General features: G+C 47.1%; 3 protein-coding genes across 3 annotated transcripts; all 3 read left to right on the top strand.

Moving 5' to 3' along the window:
• Nucleotides 1-5,305: 5,305 nt before the first annotated feature.
• On the top strand, nucleotides 5,306-7,631 carry LOC4336472 (ethylene-responsive transcription factor ERF054). The gene is made up of 2 exons (XM_015778605.3): nucleotides 5,306-5,467; nucleotides 5,554-7,631. Exon 2 carries the CDS (start codon nucleotides 5,666-5,668, stop codon nucleotides 7,064-7,066), a length of 1,401 nt encoding a protein of 466 aa, XP_015634091.1. The 5' UTR covers nucleotides 5,306-5,467; nucleotides 5,554-5,665; the 3' UTR covers nucleotides 7,067-7,631.
• A 6,293-nt stretch (nucleotides 7,632-13,924) lies between these two features.
• LOC4336471 (ferredoxin-thioredoxin reductase, variable chain) lies at nucleotides 13,925-14,796 on the top strand. Its single transcript, XM_015778770.3, has one exon. It carries the CDS (start codon nucleotides 14,038-14,040, stop codon nucleotides 14,530-14,532), a length of 495 nt encoding a protein of 164 aa, XP_015634256.1. The 5' UTR covers nucleotides 13,925-14,037; the 3' UTR covers nucleotides 14,533-14,796.
• A 7,420-nt stretch (nucleotides 14,797-22,216) lies between these two features.
• Nucleotides 22,217-24,601, top strand: LOC4336470 (uncharacterized protein At1g65710). The gene is made up of 2 exons (XM_015779142.3): nucleotides 22,217-23,372; nucleotides 23,468-24,601. Exons 1-2 carry the CDS (start codon nucleotides 22,347-22,349, stop codon nucleotides 24,404-24,406), a joined length of 1,965 nt encoding a protein of 654 aa, XP_015634628.1. The 5' UTR covers nucleotides 22,217-22,346; the 3' UTR covers nucleotides 24,407-24,601.
• The last annotated feature ends 836 nt before the right edge of the window (nucleotides 24,602-25,437 follow it).

Genomic DNA, 25,437 nt, shown 5'->3' with positions numbered 1-25,437 from the left:
GCGATTTGTTGAGCGAAGACTTAATTTAGCCATGCGTACATACTACGTAATCCAAAGAGTTTAGGTGAAACTGAAAGGCCTTTTTTATTCCCTTGTGAAGTACATATGTTTTATATTTGAAGATGTCATTACCACGGAATTTGTTATCACTGTCGGTTTTCCGTCTGGATTAGGCCGTCGACAATGTTAAATGAGAGCAACATCATTAGTTTTAGAACCGATGTATCATTGCCAGTTCATGGCGTAATTATATGGCAATAAGTGAAGTATCACTACCAGTTTGTGGAGCATATTGCAAGTGAAATATGGACAATCATTGCTGGTCTCCTCGTGAACCGTTTGTGTTATCGGCTCATAGCAAGTTTTTATAGTGGAGGTGATAGCCACCTCTAAATTTATACACATCATCTAGTTTTTAATTAAGAAGTAATGCATACAACATGATACTTCAATCACACTTACCCCAATACAACATGATAATTTTACTTCTCTTAATCTATTGGTCTATTTGTTTCATCTCCCTTGGAGTACATAGCTCAGACAGTCTGCACAATGGTGTACCTTAGTCCTGTCGATATTATCACTGTCGGCTGGTGGCAAGAAGTGACAGTGTTGTACCACTATCGGTTTGTGCCGTGGGGCAAGCAGTGATCGAGAGTGTTCCATTGTCTTTTCGTGGCACAACCGACTATGATACTAAGGGCCTATTTGGCACAGCTCTAGCTCCAGCTCCACCCCTCCTGGAGCTAGAGCTCAGCCAAATGGTTTCAGCTCCACCAAAAAGGGAGTGGAGTCGAGTGGAGCTCTCTCACAAAATAAACTAGAGTTGTGGAGCTGGGTTTAGACAGCTCCACAACTCCACTCTAGACCTAACTCGATCCTAGAGTTAAATTTAGGAGTTGGAGCTGTACCAAACATGCCCTCTGACGTTTAGTGCCACTAACCTAGAAATAATGAGTGTCACTGCCGACTTGCCGGTTTGGGCAGGAAATCGTGAGAAACTGTGGTAAATGGGCAATGGTAGAACCGGAAGTGATGATTGTTTCTGTGATAGTGTGCCAACAATAAACATTTTTTCTCTGGTCATAAATATTTAACAAGATTTTATCATTTTCTATTGAAATTTTGACCACCAATATATAAATTCTTAAATATGTACTTTGTTTAAAAAATTGTATAGGTAGATTGGTACTGGAGAGTAGCATCATAATAATTATGACCGTATGAAGTATGTATATATAGGGCGTGGGTCAATGGCGGTGGGTGACGTGTAAACGTGCTATGCTTTCTCTCACAAAGCTTACGAGAGCATACAATGCGCATTTGCCCCCAAAATTAGTTTGATATAGTACTATAGCCAAGCCTCACATTGAGTACTCGTTGTGCGCGCGAGCTAAATAGTTGCAAGCAACGCGTATTTTTCGTACCTTGCAAGAGTGTGAAAGTTGGACGCGACAGAATCATCTCACCTTCGATGGAGACTGGGGAGTAAGTGGTGACCAGTACGTAGTAATATACCTGCTCCTCAACGCAATCTATATGTGGCGTGTACTAAGTTGTGGCTAGTCAAAACCACTTGTACAATTTCGGACTCGATCGATAAATATCCCAACGCGGCAGCCTACGGCAGCACGCCTCGAGTGCTAATGACTTTGCGCGGTGGCGGCGCGTGCAGCTTGACGTCGCGCTGCTATAAAAAGGGAAGGAAAAAAAAAAGAAGTCATCGCGCGCACTACTTACATGCGGCAAGGTCAGCGCCGGAGCTGCCAATGCACGCGATCCATCGAGCAATAAGCTAGCCCTGCACGGAATTGAAACCACACAACGCCAGCTTGGTCGGTCGCGGCTGACGGCGCCGGCGCCCACACCACCGTTGCAACGGCCCCGGCCACGCGCGCGCGCCCGGCGCACGCACAGCACATACATGGGCTTAGCCACAAGCGCACGTAGCTACTCGTACGTCGCGGCCGGTGCTCCGTTGGGAGTGGGTGGGGTTGGGCGGCTGTCCACCGTCACGCGGGGCGGCCGACGTGGGTGGTGGTGGCCGCGCGGGCCAGCAGCCTGCAGCTTCGATGCCCTGCCGTATTTTGTACTAGTAGATTTTTGTGTGGCAGTGTGGCACACTGGCACGTACGCGCGCGGACTTTTTTCCGTGCTGGCAGGGTGTGTTTAGTTTCTGAAAGAAGTTGGAAGTTGGAAGAAAGTTGGAAGTTTGAAAAAAAAAGTTGAAAGTTTATATGTGTAGGAAAATTTTTATGTGATATGATGTGATGGAAAGTTGAGAATAGGAGGGAAACTAAACACGGCCTATATAGTAGAGATTACTAGAGATTAGGCCATGTTTAGTTCCCAAAAACTTTTCGCAAAAACATCACATCAAATCTTTGAACACATGTATGTAGCATTAAATATAGATAAAAAAAATTACACATTTTGTATGTAAATCGCGAGACGGATCTGTTGAGCCTAATTAGTTCATAATTAGTCATAAGTGCTACAGTAACCCACATATACTAATGACGGCTTAATTAGTCTCAAAATATTCGTCTCGCAGTTTCCAGCCGAGTTATGAAATTAGTTTTTTCATTCGTGTCAAAAAAAATTCTTCCGATATCCGGTCAAACGTCCGATGTGACACCCAAAAATTTTTATTTCAGCAACTAAACAGCCCCTAATGCCTGTGCCGCTCTTGCCGAAAGCGATGCGAGATCGGCGCCGGCCCCGGCCCCGGCCGGCTGCTGCGAGAGTTAGGTATCTGGGCAGGATGTACGTACTCACGCACGCGTGCCCCAAGATGCGCCCAAAAAGAAAGCTGGGGAGCGGTCGCGAACCAACGGCCACTAGCTGCCTCGATCTCGGTCGATCGATCTGGCTAGCTCCTCCTTTTTGTCACATATCTCCCCGGGGAATCTGAACTTGGTCGATGGAAGTGGACCGGCAATCACACAATGCCTTGATGCATCCATGGCTTGATCTTTCGAGAATCAAGTGACAGCGTTGCCTGCGGCGCCAATCGATCGCTATACGAGTAGCCGGAGAAGATCGATGCGTGCTTTCCTCGGAGGCTTTAAACTCACCGGTTTTCGGTACCGTCAGATGGCGATCGAGCAGCCAGAGAAGATCAGATATGCGTGCATTCCCGGGGAGCTTTAATTCACTGGTTCTCTGTACCGTGAGATGGCGACTTACCATGAGAGCTTTGTGCTCGTCGTGGTCTCAGTCTCGTTCGGCCTTTCACAGATGGGAGAATAACAATAATCGTTGCTAGTATTGACTATTTTACTTCGTTTTCAGTTTCATCATAGTACTAATTGAAGTTCATAAGGACCTACAAGGCCTACGTACCCTTTCATCAACGTTACCCCGATATGGCAGCTGACCCTCGTATCAGTATCTGATACGCGCCCGGATACGGATACGTGCGGGATACGGCCGGATACATATCCCATACGTATCCCTCATTTTTCTCTTTTTCAGATAATTAAAAAAATACCGATACTCCTTCGATACGGCGGGATACGTACATGATACGGGGAGCCCTAAATCACACAGAACAAAACGCATCTCCCGTTCTCCCCCTCCAAACGCGCCGCCGCTTGCAAAACCCAATCCCCATCGCAGCGCCACCCGGCCGCCCCGACCACGCCGTCGCTGCGTCGCCTCGCCGCCGGCCTGCCCTACGCCTTCGCTGCGCTGCCTTGCCGCCGGCCCGCCGCCAGCGACCGGCGCCGCACCGCGCCGTGCGCGCCTATGCCGTCGCTACGCCGCCTCGCCAGCGCCGCGCCGCGCCGCGGCCTATAGCCTTCTCCGCGCCCCCTCCTCTGCACTCTCCTCCAGGAGCTCCAGACTCCTCCACGAGGCATTGCGCCGCTGCCTCTGATCAATCCTGCATCACCTCCAACGACAACGACGTTGAGGACTTGAGGTAAATCCTGCATCATCTACTATGTGAACAATGTTGCCTAATGTCTACCATCTATTTGAAGAACTATGTTATTTTCATGATTTCATCTACTGTATAGTCTTGCACTTATTTATGCATGCCTCTTCAATAAATGGTGACTTGGTGAGATGCTGTGAGCCTGTGAATCTGTCGTACTGAGATATCATATATATGATGATTGGTGCATTGGTGGTTTGATGCTGTTTGCTTCCTATTTTTTCAGTCTATATTCCACACTCAATTTTTTATATATATATATATATATATTCGCGTATCCCCGTATCCATATTTTTAGGAAGATGGTGTATCCCGGTATCGCCGTGTCGCGTATTCGTATCAGCGTATCGGGGTAACGTAGCCTTTCATAACCGCGATTGTTCCAAAGAAAACAGCAGAGTTTACATCAGTAGATATACAGCTCGTAAAATAGCAAGCTAACCTCACCGTGATGATGCAGTGCATGTAGCAAGTGACCGCAAGGTGATCAGGAGAGGAAGCCAACAGGCGTGCTTAATTAGCCTCTGAGAGAAAAGGAGAGAGATATATCGCTAGCCCTGATCGAGAAATTCACGCCGATGGATCGTCCAGACAAATCACGTGGTGAGGTGCCTAATTAAGCAGCTAACAGTACGACAAAAGAAGCTCTGATTATGTTAGCCTGTTAATAATTTATGCGACAAAGCTTATCACTTCCCTTAACTAATTCGGGGAGATAAGATATTATACAGTTCTAACAGTTCGATATGATTTAATTAATCCATTCCCCTTCTGGCATGCCGCTAGAACATGCCAATCGCGAAGCCCTACAAGCCGGGTTGTCATATGTCATTAAGAAAACTAATCTCCCTAGGCCCTTCGTCACCTACTGAATATGTTATTAACACGGTCCAACAGGATTCAGGAACATCAGAATTTTCCTCTCTTTTTTCTTAAACATGAAACTAACAAAGCAATTATTGGCAGCGTGATCGGATTGGCGGAAAACTCATAAACTCGAGTATAAAAACGAGCCACTAAGCTAGTCCTCTCGAGAGATTGGAGTACAAGGAAAGCAATGGGAGGGGTCAATCTAGCAAAGCCCACATTGACAAGTATTTCTTTCCAGATCAGTACCGTCCACGCAGCCGTGACAGCAACAGAAAGACGCCATGTCGCGATCCTGACATCGTCCTTGAGATTCGTGCTCCCGTGACGTGTCGGCATCGGAGGGCCCCTCGTCGGGGTCAATGGGCGGTGGGGCCAGACCACCGACCGGGATCTTTTTCCTGGCGCGCAGAACCGTTTGTTTCCGCCCTCTCTTTTTTCACAGGAGCACCGGTCTCTGGCTTTTCTCTCGACCTTTTTATAAGCGCGGGGGTTATCGGTCGCACGCGTCGCGGAATCAGAACCAAACCCCACCACCACACAAACGCATGCGCGCGCGCTCCCCCGCGCGCGCCGCACCGGTCGCCCACTCGCCCGCGGACGCCAAGCGATCGTCTCGTCTCGCACTGTTTCACCGGTCGCCCAATCGCCACCGCGCCCGTACGTCTATACAGCGTGGCAAGAGGTGCAAGTTGGTGTCAGGATCAGTTTAATTACAAGGTTGTCTGATCTATATATTGCTGCAGCACGGCGGGCGCGGGGTACGTTTGGCTGCACCCTGTCTCGCGGCTGATACGTTTGCACAGGCGTTCAGATACAGCCGATACACCGGCGGCGCTAGCTGCGTTTCTTCTCCGCATGGACGCTCCGAGCGGCGAGAGCGGCGGCGGCGGCGGCGGCGGTGGTGGCAGGAGGTGGAAGGGGAAGGGGGTGACGCCCATACAGCCGCGGCGGCAGCTGGGGACGGTTTTGGAGGACTCGTCGGCGGCATTGCTGCGGCCGCTCAAGAAGATTGGGCGGAGCCCCGACCGCCTCCTCCGCTCCGCATCGTCGCTCTCCACGTCCTCGTCGGCTCCGCCTTCGCCTCGCTCTTCTTCGGCTTCCGATGCTCCAGTCCGCGTCATCTCGTCGTCGCCGTCGTCGCCCTCGCCACCGTCGGCGCGACACATCTTCCCCTTCGCGTACGAGGCCTCCACGACGACGGTGGGTGGGAGCCCAAGGCTCCACCCGCTGTCGTGGCAGCAATCCAGCATGTCCCAGCCCGCGTCGCCACAGCAACAGCAGCAGCAGCCGTTGCAGCACCAGCAGATGATATCGTTCGGCGCGTCGCCTCCGTGCTCGACGACGCAGTTCGTCGTCCCGGAGAACGCGCAGCAGCAGCAGATGCTGCTGCGGTACTGGAGCGAGGCGCTGAACCTGAGCCCGCGCGGTGGCCCCGGTGGCGTGCCACCGTGGCTGTACCAGCAGCTGCTCCGGGTCCCGCCACCGCCGCAGAAGCTTTACCGCGGCGTGCGGCAGAGGCACTGGGGGAAGTGGGTCGCGGAGATCCGCCTGCCACGGAACCGCACGCGGCTGTGGCTTGGCACCTTCGACACCGCCGAGGACGCCGCCATGGCGTACGACCGCGAGGCCTTCAAGCTCCGCGGCGAGAACGCGCGGCTCAACTTTCCGGACCGGTTCCTTGGGAAGGGCCGCGCCGGCGGGAAAGGCCGCACCAGCGTAAGCTCCTCGGCCGCTGCCGCCGCGTCGTGCTCGTCGTCGTCGCTATCGCCACCGGAGACACCTGACGACGCAAACACGCAGCAACAAGCTCCTCAGCAGCGAGAACAGCGGGACACGGCAGGAGTGTCCATGGAGAAGAAACAACCACAGCCTCCAGCTCCAACCTCTCGTCAAGAAGGGTGCTCTGGCGGCGACGCAGCTGCGCCGTACCCGGCCGAAATGCTTCACGCGCCGGCGGCGTGCGGCGGCATGTGGGTTGCTCCCGACGAGTCATGGTTCAGCACGTGGGGCCCTGGCAGCTCCTTCTGGGACGACTACGACATGGACAGCGCTCGCGGCCTCTTCCTCCACCCTCGCTTCACCGGTGACGAAACTAGCATGGATCATTCCGGCACGCAAGCAACCGTGCCGGCAGTGGCAGCAACAGCGGCAGGGATGAGCATGCCATGCGATGATGTTCCGGTAACCTCTTCTTCTTCAGATCTCCCTCCCCAAGGGACACCTCAGACTCCTACCTTCATGTGGAAGGAGGACTAAGCATGCATGCACACAGCCACGCACCTCGACGAGACGACTATCTCTTCCATCTCCCATCGACTTCGACGATCTCTTTCATTACTCATCGACTTCAACCACAAAGGTATGATTAGGGTAGAGATGCTTGCAGATTGCAGTTTTAAAGACAATTTTGCAGCATCACACAGCTCTACGTACAACAGCCACACCTATATCAATTCTCAAGACTTCTAAACCACAAGGGAACCCCTGTTCTAGGCTGCGATTTTTAGGTCAGCTTGTTGGGGTGACCACAGTACAATTCCCTTTATTTCGTATCTTCCCAAGATTGTGTGTGTCAGATATTCGTTGAACTCGACTTCAAAAGATTTGAAGTATTCATGTTTTCTTTTACTCATGCGATGGCTTTGTCGATCTAACTAGGTATTGATTCTTGGGGAGATTAATTACTACTTCAGTTAATTTACTAGCTACTAGAATATTTCATGCATGTATGTGTTCAGGTGATGATTAGTTTTACTTATATTTAATTATCCTGTACCCTCCGTTTTCTGGAACATCTCTGGCATTCCACTGTTTTTGTGTATACTCTGGGGAGGTGATTAGTAACTTCATACTATTTGCTTCTCGAGATATTTAGTGCAGATAGTTCAGAGCAAACGATGCCAAACTGTTGCGAATCGTGTACTAAAGGCAAGCACATTATAACTCTCGTAAGTTCGAGCGAGCAGAGCAGCCGGGGAGTTCTTGTCAACTACACAACTCACAACGTATGTACGTGACAGCGTGCGCAACTGAATCACACGGCAAAATAATCAAGGCATGGCGCAACTTGACTATGGCAGCGTCACCACGATAGGTGGCCAACCACTTATATCAGATGCAACCCTGCAAGTGGTAGTCCGACACTCCGACTGATAAGAACGTGCGCTGCCATATGCCGCCATGTATATGTAACCGTGAACTTAACTTACGTGCCTTTAGTGCTGTACGTGCAGGGAAACACGCGAGTCTCCGATCGACCAATCGACGACCTCAGAGCATCTCCAACAGTCTCCCCATCTCACTCTCCAAGCTAAATTTTAGCTATTCTAGCAAAAAAAAAAAAACGTGCTCCAACAGCCTCTCTAACCCTAAACCCTATCCGGCTGGCCAAAACCTCCCCTCCACTAGCCAAATTTGGCTAGCCACAAATCACTTGCCAATCGTGGGCCCCACACAGATTCTCCACCACCCCCCATCTCCTTCGTCTCTCCAGCGGTCCAGCCACGACTCGACGCCGCCGCCGCCGTGCACAGCCACGATCTCAACGCCACCGCCGGCGCAGCCACGACCTCCTCGATGCGGCGCAGAAGGGCGGGCCGGCGGCGGAGAGAACAACGGCGCGCGTCTTGAACCCACGCCAAAGCGCCACCATCGTCGTCGAGGTCGCCAGCCGCTGTCGCCGTCGTCTGCACCGTCGCCAGTCGTCGCCATCCACCGCTGTCGTCCCCGAGGTTGCCGTTGCCGTCGTTTGGATCCGGATATGCCCGACCTCCGTTGCCTCCGGCGTGACGTGGGTTCAGGGCGGCGCGGCGTGGATTCGGGAGGAGGGGGCAACCTCTGTCGCGCGGCCTCCGCCGCCTCCGCCTACACCTCCCCGGCGCTGCGAGTGCGGCTCGGGAGGGCGGCGAGGAGGCAGGCTTCGCCCTGCACGCCATCGCCGTCGTTGAAGCTGGAGGTGGCGGCGGCGGCGGGTCCCGGATGCGCAGGAGCAGGATGGCCCTCGCCTTCGGCGGCAACAGCGGTGGTGGGCTGGACGGCGCCGGCGGCGTCTCGCTTCGTTGTGGTGGTGGCAGCGGCGCCCCCCGGCCTGCGTCAGCCTTGAGAAGGGGAAAAAAGGAGAGAGGGGCTGACGTGTGGGTCCCATGGCTAAAATAGAGAGGATGAATGGAGAGACTGTTGGAGTGAAAGGCAAATTTGACTCTCTAATTTTTTAGATGGATGATCAAATGAGTATTTGGAGAGCTCAAAATAGCCAATCTGTTAGAGATGCTCTCACTCACGCCGCCACGCGAGCGCTCGTTAAATTCGTCGTCACCCAGCTGCAGGTGTAGCCGTGTAGGAGTCCCAGCACCACGCCCGCCGCAGTCTGTGTTGTGTGTTCCTCCTGGGTGGGTGGCGATCGAGTTTGATCGGCGGCATGCCGCATGCCTCCCACGGACATGTGCGGTTGTGCGCGCTGCCGTCGGTGTCCGCGGATCCAATCTGCTGATGCCGTGCCGTGACTTGTGAGGTAGTAGGAGAGTACTGTGGACATGCATCCTGGACCTGGACTACTGGAGTTCTAGCGGTCTACTAGTGGATATGCATGTTGCCGCAGATTAGGCCTAGATAATCATGGCCTCTGGGCCCTGGGGTCCAAAAAAAGCTTTACGTTTAGATTTGTGAAGGACTTGATAGGCCCATGGTATGGAAGTGGTTGAATCCTTCGGACCACTTTAATGGGCCGAACAGTCAATAGGCCTCTCCGGCGAGAATGCTAATTAGCGCAGACGTGCTAATTAGATATCTCCGGCCCAGTTAGTCGCGTGCGGTTCCAGCCGACCCACCAGTGAAAAAGAAGTCCTACTTTTCCAAGCAAAAAAAAAAAAAAAACGTTGGGAGCACATGCTGACGCGCTATTGGAGGAAAAATCGCATTCCATAATAACCGTATTAATTAATCTTTTCTTTTTTTATTGCAAATTTGAAAATTACGTGAAATTTTAAACATTTAATGCAGATTTGAAAACCTTTCCACTCAAAATTTGAATTTTTTGAAGTCAAAATTTGAAAACTTTCAACTTTTCATTTAAAATTTGAAAACTTTTGATCTAGATTTGAAAACTTCAAGTCAAATTTGAAAACTTTCAACACAAGATTGAAAACTTTCAACTTGAAATTTAAATTTTTCGAAATCAAATTTTGAAAACTTTCCACTTTTCATCTCAAATTTGAAAAACTTTCAACTCAAATTTAAAACTTTCAATCCATATTTGAAAACTTTCAACCCAGATTTGAAAACTTTCAAGTCAAATTTGAAAACTTTCAATTCTATATTTGTAAAGAGGTATGCGAAAGATTGAAAAAAATAGGAAGAAATGAAAAAACGCGTCGAGAAAAATTACAAAAAAAGAAAAAAAAAGGGCGCGTGGGGGCCCAGCTGACGCGCGCACCAGCTAAATTGCTGGCGCGTACGCGCGCGCTAGGAGCCCCCCTTCTCCAGAGTCCTGAACCTACTCCGTTGCGTCTGTTGTCTCGTCCACGATTTCGGGGGTTCACGTGTTGTCATCATCGTAGACCACTCGTGTAACAAATGTATCCAAAATCTGTCTATTACTAACTTATAATAAATTAGTAGAAAAATGAGCCTCCATGTTCACTCTCACGATATAGAAAATCCCACATTAATCGAAAGAAAATATGAAAAAAAAATGAAAATGAAAGTGTATTAGGATTAGGTTGTGTAAACGGACAAGAAAATTTTAAGTGGAAACGGACAAGGAAAAAAAGGAAACAAAAGTCAAAGGAATGATATAAATATTGTGCAACAGACCAAGATTCTTTGAAATCCACGTGATACAAACCAACCATAATTATAGTACTTTGTATGGCCATCAGTTATCCGTTATCAAAATTTAAACAATACTTACATGCCATGTCAACAAAATCATACTCCAAGCACAACAAATTAATTCAAACTAACAATTAGCACCATAGAAACCTTTTCACCACAGTCCGCTTCGTCAACATTAACTAGCAGAAATCCTCTCTTCGCAATCCAATTAATTCAATCACGCCGACAATCTTTCCTTTCAATTAATTTTGTCTTAATAATTAATTGAAATTGTCATATTAATCAGACAAAAGCAAAAAGAAATGGTGAATAGCTAATATGGTCCCTGAAATTTCGCTTCGGGCTCAGTTTAGTCCTTGAGGTTTCAAATCGTCCAAATTAATCATTTGGGTTAATATAGTCCTTGGACCCATAAAAAATACCACGTGAATACGCGAAGTCATTCTTGCATGCAGCGGTATGAATGAAACGAACATTCTACCCTTATATACCATATAGAAAAGAAATAAAAGACACAAACAAAATAATAACAGGCTAGCCCAAGCCCAACATTGTTGCGGAGGGTGGCCGAGAAAGGAATTTATACGATCAGTGCTTGGCTGCAGCAATCATAAGTGACAACTCTAAAACGATCATACATGTGTGAAATACTTGTTTTCTTTTTTTTTCTTTCTTTTCTATATGGTATATAAGGGTAGAATGGTCATTTCATTCATATCGCTGCATGCGAGGATGACTTGACATGCTCACGTGACACTTTTTGAGGGTCCAAGTACTATATTAACCCAATTGATTAATTTGAAGGATTTGTTTGGACGATTTGAAACCTCAAAAACTAAACTGAGTCCGAAACGAAACTGCATGCACCATATTAGTTATTCACCCAAAAAGAAAAAAGCCAAATCGAAAAATAATTTAAAGTATATGAAATTCGAATTTAGAAAGGAAAAGAAAGAGTCAAACTAGAAATACAAAGTTCAAAATTAGAAAATAAAATAAAGGTAAAAAAAGAAGAGTTCATGTACAAATACAATTTTGACAAAAAAAAGAGGGGAGTCTGTCAGTGTTACGGATAAGGTATACCCTTTATACTTGGATATACGTTGTATACTGATACGGTATACCCGCGCGTACACGGGTAGTTCCTGTATACGTTAAGGAAATCTATTACATGATAGAAACAGAATCCACAAATGGAAGGAGTCCTACTCGGACAATACTGGGTCGTTACCATATCGTGAGGGGTCCGATATCTCCGAGTCCTACTTGGAGATCAACTGACCCGCGGTATAAAAGGGACCCCTTGGGCAGTATCGAAGACATCGAATCTTACCGCCAACATATCCACCACAGCCTACAGAGTCGGAGCTTATAGGAGCCAAGTCGCCGGGTGATCTAGTCGAACCAACTCGACTACGGTTTCGTCGGTATCATCGAGTTCCACTATTCCCTTTGTAATCTATGGTTTCCATCATATAATCCCATACCAACTGGATAAGGGCTATTACCTACCAAGGGGCCTGAACCAGTATAATCCTTATCTTTTGTTTGCTTGATGTCGTATTACGTAGATCCTCGTTCCAACGTACTCCAATACCCTCTATATCCGGTCTACGGGTATCCCCCGTCGACAGAGTCCAAAGTGAAATACACTTAAAAATTTCTGAAATTAAAAGGAGACCCCAAGTGGAAATACAATTTAAGAAAACAAGAAATACATATTTAAAAAATAGTAAAGGAAAGGAGGAAGAGTCCATGTAGAAATACAGTTTTTAAAAATTTTAAATTCAAATTAAAAACAAATGATAAAATAGAAGATTGGATTTGTAAATACAATTTGAATATCTGAAATTTAGAAAATAAAAAAACTCCATATACAACACAATATGGGTTGATAAAATTTGGAATAAAAATATAATAAAGTTACTCAATTTGATTTCTGTACAACGTCATACCTAAATTAGTCAATCACAAAATTTTAGAATAAAATAAACAGATATGCAAATAAGTGTCCATGCAAAATTTATACAATAAAAGGCCTGTCGACGTTTGATGTCGCGATTTTGGTATTTGCATAGTATGGGGATCGTTAGTACTAGGATATATGCGAGATTGTAGTAAAAGAGATGGAGACGAGGATTTTTATACAGGTTTGGGCCCCTGAATTGTCAGGTAATAACCCTACATCATGTTGGCCGAAGCCGGTATTACTCTTATTCACCATAATCACACCAGTACAATATTTGGGGTAGCTTATCTAACTGTTGTCGACATGGCGGTCTGAAGGTCTGACTCGTAGTCGACAACAGGGTAGTCTTCCTCCTCGAATCCGTGCCCGGCGAGATCAGAGATAGCGCTTTCGTCTCTCCTGACAGTATCCGGAGACACCGTAGGGGACTAGTCGTGCTTATCCCTGAAGTCGATATCCGGCGTCTTGTCTTGGCGTATGTTGACTTGTATTGGCTTTGTGGCTTTGTGGCGTCTATGTTGTCCGTGTCCCCTCTCCTCCCAGGGGGCCTTGTATTTATACCCATAGGTGTCCTCTTATCCAAGTAGAACTAGGGAAACCAATATGGATACAATCCGAGTAGTCCTTGTCGTTTCCATATAGAACTCTAGTCATCATTCCTTATACGGAACTCCTCCTATATCCGAAGGTTGTTTCCGTATAACACATGGTATGTGGTGGATCATGTTGAGATTTAGTCAACTACTATTAGGTATGTGGTATCTATAACCCTGACAAGGCCCAAATTTAAATACAACATATAAACACCCAAAGTTGTGATTGAAATACCAAAAGATAATAAAGATTATTGGAAGACGAATCTAGACTCTATATAGGAATATAATTTAGAAATAACTAAAATTTGATATTAAAAATAACTAATAACTATCATGTATGTACAATACAATTTGAATATTCCACATTACTAGTTTGGTAAAGTGAGTACAAAATTTAAAATTATTGTCATTTTAATATATTTTAATAATAAAATAAGAAATATATATATATATATATATATATATATATATATATATATATATATATATATATATATATATATATATATATATATATATATATATATATATATATATATATATATGCTATTATATAAGAGAAATATAAGAATGCTAGCCACCATGCTAGTGTTAAAGAAAAGGGGATCAGATTATTGCAAATTTGAATACAATTTGCTAGAAAAAAAATCTTAATCTCAAGGATGCATGAAATTCGGCTTCTTTAAACTGGTTGGCTCGGAGGACCAAATGACCCTTGGGATGGTCGCAGGTCAGTGTAGACATCCACCTCGCCAATCGCCATCCACCCCCAACCTTCAGCTGGCTCGGCAATCGGCATCTCTTATCCTCACGTGCGCACCACCTGCTCGATGAAATTCCCCACACGGCCACCAACCGTGCCGATGGCACCCGCCACCGCCACCGCCGTGGCGTCCCCCTCCACCTCCTCCCGGCTCCTACACCGCAGCCTCCTCTCGCCAACACCCACGGCCGCTCGCTGCCTCCGGCCGCCGCTGTGCCGCGGGCGCCTCCGCACCGTTCGCCAGGTTGTCGCCAACGGCGACGTCTCCTCGCCGTCCTCGGACGTGGCCGCCGAGGAGTCCGCGGCGGCCCCCAAGATCGGCAAGCGCGTGCGCGTCACGGCGCCGGTACGCGTCCACCACGTCTCCAAGGCGCCGGACCTGGACATCTGTGGCATGGAGGGTGTGGTCAAGCAGTACGTCGGCATCTGGAAGGGCAAACGCATCACGGCCAATCTCCCCTTCAAGGTGGAGTTCGAGCTCAGGGTGGATGGGCAGGACAAACCGGTCCGGTTCTTCGCCCACCTTCGAGAGGACGAATTCGAGCTCGTCGAAGACGAATAGCTGAATAGGTCTCTTTTACAGAATAATGTGCTCTCGTCGTCTGCAGTCTGCAGATGCAGTATCTGTATATTAGAAGAGAAGATTGAAGAGGGTGCGAGGAGATCGCAAGTAAGTTGTTGTTTGTTTACTTGTCGCGTGCTCTTCCTCACTCTTTTGTAGTTCTGTTAAACACCAACATTTTGAGATTTGAGAAACTGAGAACGGTTCGGATTATGACAATTATGAATGAAAGTGGTTATACTGATGGTTCTGTTGTTGGCTGTATTCAGTAGTATTTTTTCCAGTTATCTTTTCAAGAGAATTCGCTGCTTATAAGAATATGTTACTCATCAGGATGGAAATCAATCTCTCTGACTAGCGTAACCTTTTAGCATTTGATTGGAATATCGGATCGTATTTATCTATTGGTCTGTTCACTTGAACATTTATCCCACAGTCCCAATTTCAATTGTTATGAGCTTATTTAGTTGCTGCAGTAATAGCATTGAGAACTTGGCTCAGGGTTGCTAGCCAACTAAACTAGACATGTTAATTCTTAGTAGCACAATTGGTTTCTCAAGACCTCGGTTATTGTTGGTGGCTCGGTTTACTCCACAAACTAGTAAATTACCAGTAGTGTTCACCAGGATTTTACCGTAGGCTTGTTTCGTCCCTCTGCCCATCAAATGTGGCCTTGCTGAGTTAGCCTTCCATGTTTCCAATTGAGTTACATGGTTTGAAATGTATTCACTGTTCTGGTTGAATTCCCTTGAATCTTGATCTGTCGAGTGAGAGCCATGCTTTAGGTTTGGCCTGTGCACATACATATTTGGACCTGACCAAACATAGATGGCACATGAACTGGATTGTGGAGGGTATTTAAGCTACTGTAGTTTGCCTCAACTTTAGACCTTGTGATTAGGTCCTGTGTGAAGGTAAAGTGCACATAGTTATTTATAGCACATGTTGGTGGTGATTCTCTCCAGATATATTACACCAGGTCATTAATGCTGGAAAACTTACTTATGTGGATATACTTTCTCCTCGTCCTCTACGGTGCTTGATGGAGTGCTTACTTATAAGCAATAGCTTGATGAAGGGACTATTACTTTTTAAGTCTATAATATGGATGATCTGAATATATTCTTTGTAGGTGATAAAGGGATCTTGCATATTATCTTATCCAAGGAGATGAGTGTTATATTGCAGTATATCTTTCAAGTCTGGTTTGATCTAGAAATTAGACATTTGCTTCTCTATGCTTTCAGGTGCTAGAAAAATAGCGTAAGTTCTTTCTTTTAATTTTTTTCTAGTTCATTCACAAAGTTAGTACACATCACCATAGGTTGCTAACCTGCTATTGCACCAGAATTGCTGCTAACAAATTTTATGATATGACGCTAGTCTGGATGTGATCAAGAGTGAGAGTTTGTCTTGGGGCCTTATCGATTGCCCTATGGCTTATATTAATTTTAAGCCAAAGCCAAAATTTTAATTTTGAAACTTGATTTTGAAATTGACTTTGATGTTTTTTCAACATAGTTATTTTTTTCAAGTTTGGCTTTTAAGTCGATAAGAACATTTATACAAAAGTTTTACTCACATATCATTTTTTAATTGCTAATAAGCCGTTATGACTTATAATAACCCGTAAGCAACCGATGGGGACCTTGCTGTGAGACCTTTATTTTTGTTGATTGGGGGGGGGGGGGGGGTAGATTCTTTTTATTGTGCAAGAAATTATCACAACTCTTTTTCTTTACCGGTAAATACATGGGAAATCCTATATGTTTTCTTTTCCCATTTATAATGAGAATATGCAAGGGAATTATATAAAGAAAAGTAAATCGTCAATTTTCTCTATTTTTTTACAAACCTTCAACAAGGACCAATAAGTGTTTTTTTAAGACTATCTATCATTCATCTTTAAACGGATACTTCCAATTGTGAAAACTCATTCTTAAAAGTATAAACGAACTTTTGATTTTGCATGATTGTGACGTGAATCATACCTTGATGAGGGTCAAATTCAAGCTGAGTTCAACCATTCCTAATGTTCTTTTTAGTTTGCATGCTGGTGGTGATATACTGATTCTGTGGAGGCAATTTACTGTGGGAGATGATAGTAACAAATTCTAGAGATTCAAGCTGAGTTCAACCATTCCTAATGTTCTTTTTAGTTTGCATGCTGGTGGTGATATACTGATTCTGTGGAGGCAATTTACTGTGGGAGATGATAGTAACAAATTCTAGAGGTCTGACATAATGTTCATTCGAAGGAAAATATTTTCTTCATTTCCTTTATGTTGAACAAAATATATTGAAAGAAGAGTAATCAGGTTTTGTCCCTTTATTTCCGAACAGATGTTTTTGTGGTTCATTGGTATGGATTTCTGAAAGAACATGCATCTGTTCTGGCATGATCTATCACATCCTGCATTATTTGTTGATCATAAGGTCTCAACTTGTGGATTTGGTTTCCCCTTCTGCTGGATCCTGAGTTTCTGTTGGAACGTGTTCACATTCTGAAACATTGTTCATTTATCATATTTCTGTTGAAGGTTACACTTCAACATAGTAACTGACAGTATGCTGCATTTTTCTTCCATTCTCTGGATGTATAGTTAATCAGGTCAATATACACGTAGAAATTAGAGAAAAATCTTTATTTATCGTTGCATAATGGAAATTAATGCTTACATTACCACATGGAACTTGGTCATTCTCTGAATCGACGGAATTGCATCAGATATTCCAAAAGGTCTTATCTGAACAAAGCTTTCTTCTTTTATTTTACACTATCGCACTATATTAATATGCTTTGGTCATGAGACTGTCTTCCAAATGAGGCATGTGATATGTCTTTTATTCGTTTTAGGCGCTCGTACAAATTACAATCATGTGTTCCATGTCTCCCATTAATACGTAGGAATGTAGGATTATGTTGACAGTTGTGATCATCAAAAGTTGGGTGTGATGAGGGTAGAGAATGAGACATGAGGTAGCAGTGCATTGTACTTCTAGCGGGTAAGCGTTTTGTTTACTTTGCTAGATCCTGTTTTCGTTCAGCTTTTCAGCTTTTGTGAATGCGCCAACTTTGTACAGTAAACGTCAGCTTGGGTTCTGCTGAAAACTTTGGATTCTATTATTACGAAGTGAAAGAAAGTTGGTGATTTATCTCTCAGGCCATCACCAATGTGGTGCTTCGGACCGTGCCCCTAGCGACAGCTGTTCGCTTTTCCGTCGGCGTCGTCTCCTTGCGATGGAACGCGTCGCTCTGGTAGGGGACGCGGCTCTCTCCGCGCCTCACCAGCTTTTCATGGGAGACGCAGCCAGGCGCCACGCTGAGCGCGTATGGAGCTCGTGGGTACGGCATCGTCCCCCCAAATTTCCCCTTGCACCCTCGCCTCACTCTCGCTCTCCCCTCGGTCTCGTCGTGTCGCGCCCGACATCGCCGGTGCCACGTCCACCACCGCCGGGACCGCCACCGTCGATGCATTGCTGATGGCCTTAGAGAGAGAGAGAGAGAGAAGAAAGAGGCGATGGCGACGACGACGACGGATCCACGACGGCGATGACCAGATATGGCCACCGAGCGCCGCAGCAGCCGTCGGCCACTAGCCGGCGACGGGCGGAGACGGCTTCGAGGAGCCCGTGCTCACCGCCTCGCGCGCCTTGCCCGGCCTCCTCCGCCGGCGCCTTGCCCGTCCTCGCCGGCGCTGCGGGGGGCCCAGATCCGCCCACTACGGCGCCGGATCTGGCGCCCCCGACCGGCCACAGCGCGAGGCGGAGGATGCCGGGGAGGACGCCGATGGGATAGAGGGAGAGAGAGGGGCGACGGTGGATGCCCGCAACGGGAGAGGTGGCCCTCCTCGTCGTCCTCGCCGACGCTCCCGTGGCGCCCCGTGACGCCGCTCCCCGGGTCCGACGAGGCCAAGGACCGCGCCATCGCCGAGCAAGGGGATGTGGGGCACGCCTCGCATCTCCGGTGAGCAGCGGCGCGCTGGATCTAGCGCGGTGTGGCGTGAGATCGGAGGGGGGGCGTGGGTCTGGCGACAGCGGGAGCACGGAGCGGCGGTGGAAAAACGGGAGAAGGGGTAGAGACGGGCGACAGGCAGAGGAGAGTGGCGAGCGGCGGCAGTGCGAGGGAGAGTGAGAGAGAGAGACGAGCGGCGGAGGGGAGGAGGCGAGCACGCGTGGAGGCAGAGGGGAGGAGGCGCGCCGGTAAATGAGGGGAAGAGAGAGAGGGGGGGAGAAGAGAGGGGTAGTATAGTAAAATACCTACATGGGCTCTTTGGGTTAGGGACACTCGTTGGGCTACTAGTGGTATCCTCTATTGTAAGGGGAGTTTCCCAGAGAGCGCCCTCAGTAAGTGAGGGCACCTATAGAGTGTCCCTGATTGTAGATGCCCTCAGCCCATTCGATGTGTTGGAAAATAATGCTATGCAATCGACTTTCGAGTGCCCTTCTACAGTTGTACTCACCTGACGTGAATGGTCCACTTGCGAGTTAACCCTTGATGCATGGTTGATGGCCGTTGCCGTTAGAGCAATCCTAACCCAGGAACTATGAAGTCGGAGCCATTGTTTCGACATATTTGCAAATGAAAAATAATTTGTGAATAAAATTTTTATATACGTGTTATTAGCGATCTAAAAGCAAATGCTGAAAAATAAACTTCGATGAAAATACCATAAAATCAGCTTCAATTTTAAAGTTGAAAATTTAAATTTTGGCGCATAAGCATAAGCATAAGTGAAAAGATGAGACCATATAGCTTCTTCGTTTGCCCCAGTTCACATGTGAGAGTTGCTAGTAGGCATGGTAATGAAATGTTCAGATGCACGTACTCCCTCCGTCTAAAAAAAATAAATCTAGGATAAGATATGACACATTCTAGTACAATAAATCTGGGCTAAGGTCACATACAATACTAGGTTTGTTTTTTATGGGAATGAGGAAGCACTGCGTGAGCTGAAGTTTTATCCGGCTGGTTGGAGGAGGTAAGCGTACTTGAAATTCAGTGGGATACTCCAATCCGGTCAAATTGATAAGAGAATGTCAACGAATCAAGGGTGACGGAATCGTCTTCTACCCCAGGAACTGAAACATCAGCTGCGAATTCCCATCACGTGAAAAACTGAGATGCTCTCCAAACAAAGCTCGGCGAGTCGCTCCAAGCCACCAATGGTTTGCTTGTTTGCAAGCGACGAATGTACTGTACAGGATTACAACGGTCGACCCATTCAAGTTCAAAATAATACAAAGAACTAGCTGGGTAGCCCACGCAATTATGCGGCTAGCAGAAAAAAATCATATATTTTTTAAGTATAATTTTACTTAAAATTTATTAAAGAGCTATCTCAATGTTAAGACTTTGAAAGACCAAACCTTATCATCCTCGTGTTTCTAATTACATAGTTTTTAAAATCACACCAGTTGCTACCTCTTATGTCATCTCCTTCTTTATTTGCTTGCTCGATCTATCACTATTTCTATTTATTATTCTTAGAGCCTTTAAAAATTGGATTTTATAGTTTTTAGAGTTTATTGTCACGTTTGGGTTTCGTTTTTATAATTTCTAGATGTCCCGTCAAACGTTGCCATTATACTCCTGTCCACTATCTCTTCTCTTTATTGTTATTGAGATTTTAAAAATCGAACATAATTATAGTTTGGGTTCATTTTTACTTTCTAGAAGTTCCGCCATACCGTCAGCGGTTTTGCCATTATGCTCCTCTACGGCTCGCCCGCTGCCTCCCTTCTTTATTGTCATTGAGATTTTAAAATCGAACATGATTATTATTGGTTTTTTTTTTTACTTTTTAGAAGTTCCGAACCTTTAAAAATTGGACTTTTAGTTTTATTTTTTATAATTTTTAGAAGTCCCATCAAACGATGCCACTATGCCCCTCTGCAGCCCTCGTCTGCCGCCTACTCTTACCCCGCCCGCTGCTTCTCCTTTTCATTGTCATTAAGATTTTAAAAATCGAAAATAATTATCAATGTGGTTTTTTTTCTTTTTACTTTCTAGAAGTCCCAGCAACCGCTTTACTTGTTTGTTTCACGTCCTACCTGACGTCCCTCCTTTTAATCGTCATTAGGATTCTATTTAGTGTTTCATTAACAATTTTTATATGCCATATCAACCGCCACCAACTCTACTTATTTATAGGCCTGTTACTTAATTTATTTCGTCGTGTGTTTTAGATGGTCTTTTTTTTCAATAGTCTTTATTTTTATCACTAATTTTAGTTATTTATAAATTTTATTCCTAATTGAAATCTTTTTTTTTCTAATTTCAGAATTTATTTTTTCTAAAAAAATTAGTTAATACCATATTGTGTTCTTTTAATGTTTTTATTTCTTATTTTCAACTTCAGTTGTTTCAAAATTGTATTTATACTTGAACTCTCTTTTAGTTTTTCTAATTTTGGATATTATTATATTTTTATTTGAAATTTTAATTAATCTCGTATTGGGTCCTTATATGGATTCTTCTTTCAATATTGCTTATTTTTAATTCGGAATTTTAATTAATTTTAAATTGTATTCCTACTTGAACTCTTCTTTATTTTCTTTTGCCTTAATTTCGGATTTATTTTTCTTTTTATTCCAAATTTTAATTAATCTCATATTGAGTTCTTATATGGACTGTTCTTTTAATATTCATTATTTTTAATTCCGAATTTCAGCTATTTTTAAATTGTATTCCTACTTGGACTCGTGTTTCCTTTTCTAATTTTGGCTTTTAATTTATTTTTATTTCGAATTTTGATTAATCTCGTATTGGGTTTTTATATGGAAACTTCTTTCAATATTGCTAATTTTTAATTCCGAATTTTAGCTATTTTTAAATTGTATTTCTACTTGGGATAAATCTCGTATTGAGTTTTTATATGGAAACTTCTTTCAATATTGCTTATTTTTTAATTTCGAATTTCAGCTATTTTTAGATTGTATTTCTATTGGACTCTCCTTTTCTTTTTTTTCTTTTTTCCGATTAATGTGGGAATTTCTAGCCCTCACAGCGAACGTGGTGTCTCCTTTTAAAGTTATTTTAATAATATAATAGATATAATAGTTAGATAGATAGATAGATGCGAGATGGTCCATCGGCATCTATCTATCACCCGGCCTTCTCTCAGAACAGTGAAGTACCCCAGTAGAGTATATACTATCATACGGCATCGTATCTTATTACGGCTTGATACAGGACTCAATTTTGAATCCACTCAATAGCTGATACAGTACTCCTACTAGCTGGTTGAACGGTAGGACTACACACACAGTACAGTGTGCTTCCTTCCAGATGCATCAACGCGTGCCTCTGCCACCTTGGGACCAGACAGCTGAGTAATTATGGTGTATTTTGCAGTAAAGAACTCCTTTTTGGGAAATTATCAGCACAAATCCCTGGGATTAGTATGGACCCAAATTCTCCCTGGGGGAGTAGATGACGAGAACCGTAGCTACTGTAAATTTGGAGGTAGCACTTGTAACTTCAAGCTTGTTGAGTGAGTTGTACTGTTACTGTTACTGTTACTGTTACTGTACGCCGTGCCAAAGCATACTCTGTCACCCCAACGGCTTTCTCCTGTGGAGCACGCGCGTCGTGCGCCGCTGCGGCCGCGCACGAACCCCGACGACGCAACAGAAAAATTTGAAATCCACCCACCCCTCCCCCCTCCCCCCTCCCTCCTCCGTCCACCGCAGCTGGCTTCACCTTTTCCTCGGTTGCTACAGACGCCACGGTTCAAAACACACTCTCCAACGCACAAAAAACCCTCCCCTAATCATCCACGCCTCACCGGAGCCAAACACCGCCACCACCCATGGGTCTCTGTTTCAGCAAGAAGCAGCAAGTGAGGCGGCGGCGAGAGGAGCAGCAGCAGCCGCCGTGCCATGAGGCCAGGAAGGCCGGCGGCGGCAAGAAAGCTGGTGCTAAGGAGGTCGCGATAGTCCCGGAGGCGGCCAAGAAGGCGCCGCCGCCCAGGAAGGCTGTTCCCAAGGCGGAGGAGCCGGCGGCCGACAAGAGGACGGTGTTCGTCGTCAAGGCGGCCGCGGCCGCGGCTGCTGCCGAGGTCGCCGCCTCGGCGAGCGGCGAGGCGGCGGATGAGGAGGCGAAGAGGCCCGCCCCGGAGGAGGAGGAGGCGAAGCCCGTCGTCGTCAGCAGGGTGCCGGTGCGGACCTCGAGCTGCACCAAGGAAGAGGTGGACGCCATCCTGATCCAGTGCGGCCGGCTCAGCCGGAGCTCGTCGTCGTCGGGGAAGGTGGCGTCGGGTGAGGGCGGCGGCGGGCACCGGAGGTACTCTGGATCTAAGAGGAGCTACGATTTCGACCGCGAGAGGAGGGGCGGCGGCGGCGGCGGCGTGGACGACGACTGCGACTGGGAGAGGCAGGGCGCCGCCGTGTCCAGGCCGTCGCCGCGCCGGAGGACGCCGGAGCGGAAGCGGTCGGGGAGCCACGAGAGGAGCGGCGGAAGTGGAAGCAGGAGAGTGAGCCGTTCGCCAGGGAGGCGCGCGGACAGCGTCCCCGCGACGGCGAGCGGCGAGCGGGCCTCGCGGCAGCAGCCGGGGAAGATGGTGTCGGTCCCGGCCAGGGAGAAGGGGCGGGCGCCGTCGCCCGTGCCGGCCGCGTCCGGGAAGAGGTACCCGTCGCCCAGGTCCAACTCCCCGGCGAGGGCGGGGGCCGCGGGTAATGAGAACGCCGCCGCGCAGCTGGCGCACGGGCCGTCTCTGAGCCGGAGCTCGTCGCGGAAGGCCGAGCACTCGCCGTACCGTCGCAACCCCATGGCGGAGCTCGACGAGAACACGCTCGGCAACCACCACAGTTGCAACAACAATGGCAGGCCCCAAAAGGTAACAGACGCATGAAAGCTTCACACTTCAGTTCACCCAATCTGAGCCATCATTTCTCCTCGCCGAATTACTCAAACCATCGAAATGCATTGCAGAAACCTACGGAGAGTGGCGGCGCCCTGCCGCAGAAGGTGGCGGAGTGGGCTAAAGATCAGGTAGCCGCAAGCCGGACGGCGGCGAAGGAGAAGCAGGAGATCGTGGAGGTGCCCGTGGCATCATCAGACACCAAAGGGGGGAATTCCGGGAGGATGAAGGCGACGCACTCGGTGAGCATTGTGGCCGAGAGCGTCGTCAACCAGAAGGGCCGGTCGTCGAGGAGATCTTCCCACGACTTCGACAACAATGGCAACTCGTACGCATCCCTGCTCCTCGAGGACATCCAGAACTACCACCAGCAGAGCACCGGCTCCGCCGCCGCCCCGGCGCCAGCGTTCTCGCTCCCGGCCTGCGTGTCCAAGGCCTGCTCCATCCTCGAGGCGGTCGCGGACCTCAACTCCTCGTCGTCGGAGAACAAGAGCTTCGAGCTGGACCGGTCGGCCAACGACAAGTGCTCGGCAAACGGGAGGTACGGCGACGGCAAGGTCGCCGGCGGCGGCACGCTCGTCGTCGAGTCGGAGGTTGTTGTGAAGGACGACCTGATGGAGCCGAGCCTGCACAAGTACGTCTCCGTGCGTGACATCCGAGGCGAGGCGGAGCCGCAGGAATCCGCCGGGAGCAACAGCTTTGCCGGCAACGCGTGGACGCCCTCGTGGGAGCCCAGTTCCGTCGATTCCACCGACCGGACATGGACAGCGTCGCAGTCCAACAACGGCGACGAGGTGGAGCAGCTCAGCAGCGGCGCGGTCAGCCCACTGGAGCTGTCGTGGCAGGGCAAGCAGAAGCTCCCGTCGCAGGAGCCAAGTGGTGGTGGCCGTTCGCGGGTGGGTCCAACTGGCAATGCTCAACGCGGACGCAGCGCTCATCGTGGCGGCGGAGGCGCTGTCAATGCGCGATCCGATGTTCGTGCTGCTCCGGTGAGCTCATCGATTGCTTAACAATGTCAGGTGGAGATTGTAGTCAGGTTCTCATCTTTGTAGGGGCAAGATAGGTTGCCGTTTCAGCTTTGAGTTTGCGTTCTTTCTGGTGATGATACATTGTTTAGGATGTAACCATGGCGGTGACATTTGCAATGTATACTTTGTTGTTCATTTCGCTGAGCTTTGGTGATCGATTTCATTATGATTTGGTGATCGGTGGTTGATCTCCTGATAATTTTATTGATCTTTGGATGAATTTCTTGTCAGGAATAGAATGCTGTAATTTCTGATGCTGATTTGCAGAGTACTATGCATGACTGCTAGGGCTGCTGTAACCATTTTGGTACTGCGACAGCCATGAGGAACGCATCAGTTATCCAGTTACTCCAGTCAGTTCGAGTTGGGCTGACAGATCAGTCCTGAATTCAGTTCTCAATGAAAACCATCTCAGTGTTTAGACGTATGTATGCAGCATCAAATGTAGATGAGAAAAAACCAATTGCACAATCCAACTGTAAAATTGCGAGACGAATCTTTTGGGCGTAATTACACCATGATTTGACAATATAGTGTTACAGTAAACATTTGCTAATGACGGATTAATTAGGCTCAAAAGGTTCATCTCATAGTTTACAGGCGGAATCTGTACTTTGTTTTGTTATATACTTCAAATATGTATCCGTATACTTAAAAAAAATTTGGCACACGAACTAAGCGCAGCCTTAGTTTACATTTCCTCATAGCTACAGACGAAAATCAAATGTAAATTCAAGGAAGGAAATAAAAAATTGGCGGTCCTAATTGCTATACGAATTTGTCAATTTGGATTTGACTATCTGGTGACATGCTACCATGAAATTTGCACCAGGTTCCAGCCCAAGGGGATGTGGCTTCTCTATTCCGATCCATGTCCCGTAGTCAATCAACGGTAGATGTCATCTGTGGTGGGTCACACACGTCATATTCGTCTTCTCGATTGGTTTTCTCATCTCGTTGTTCATACATCATACTACATCCTTATTATTGCCTCCTCTCTCTCATGCCGTTAA

This window comes from Oryza sativa, chromosome 4 (assembly GCF_034140825.1).
Source record: "Oryza sativa Japonica Group chromosome 4, ASM3414082v1".
Lineage (NCBI taxonomy): Eukaryota > Viridiplantae > Streptophyta > Magnoliopsida > Poales > Poaceae > Oryza > Oryza sativa.
This window is presented reverse-complemented; position numbering and strand designations above follow the sequence as displayed.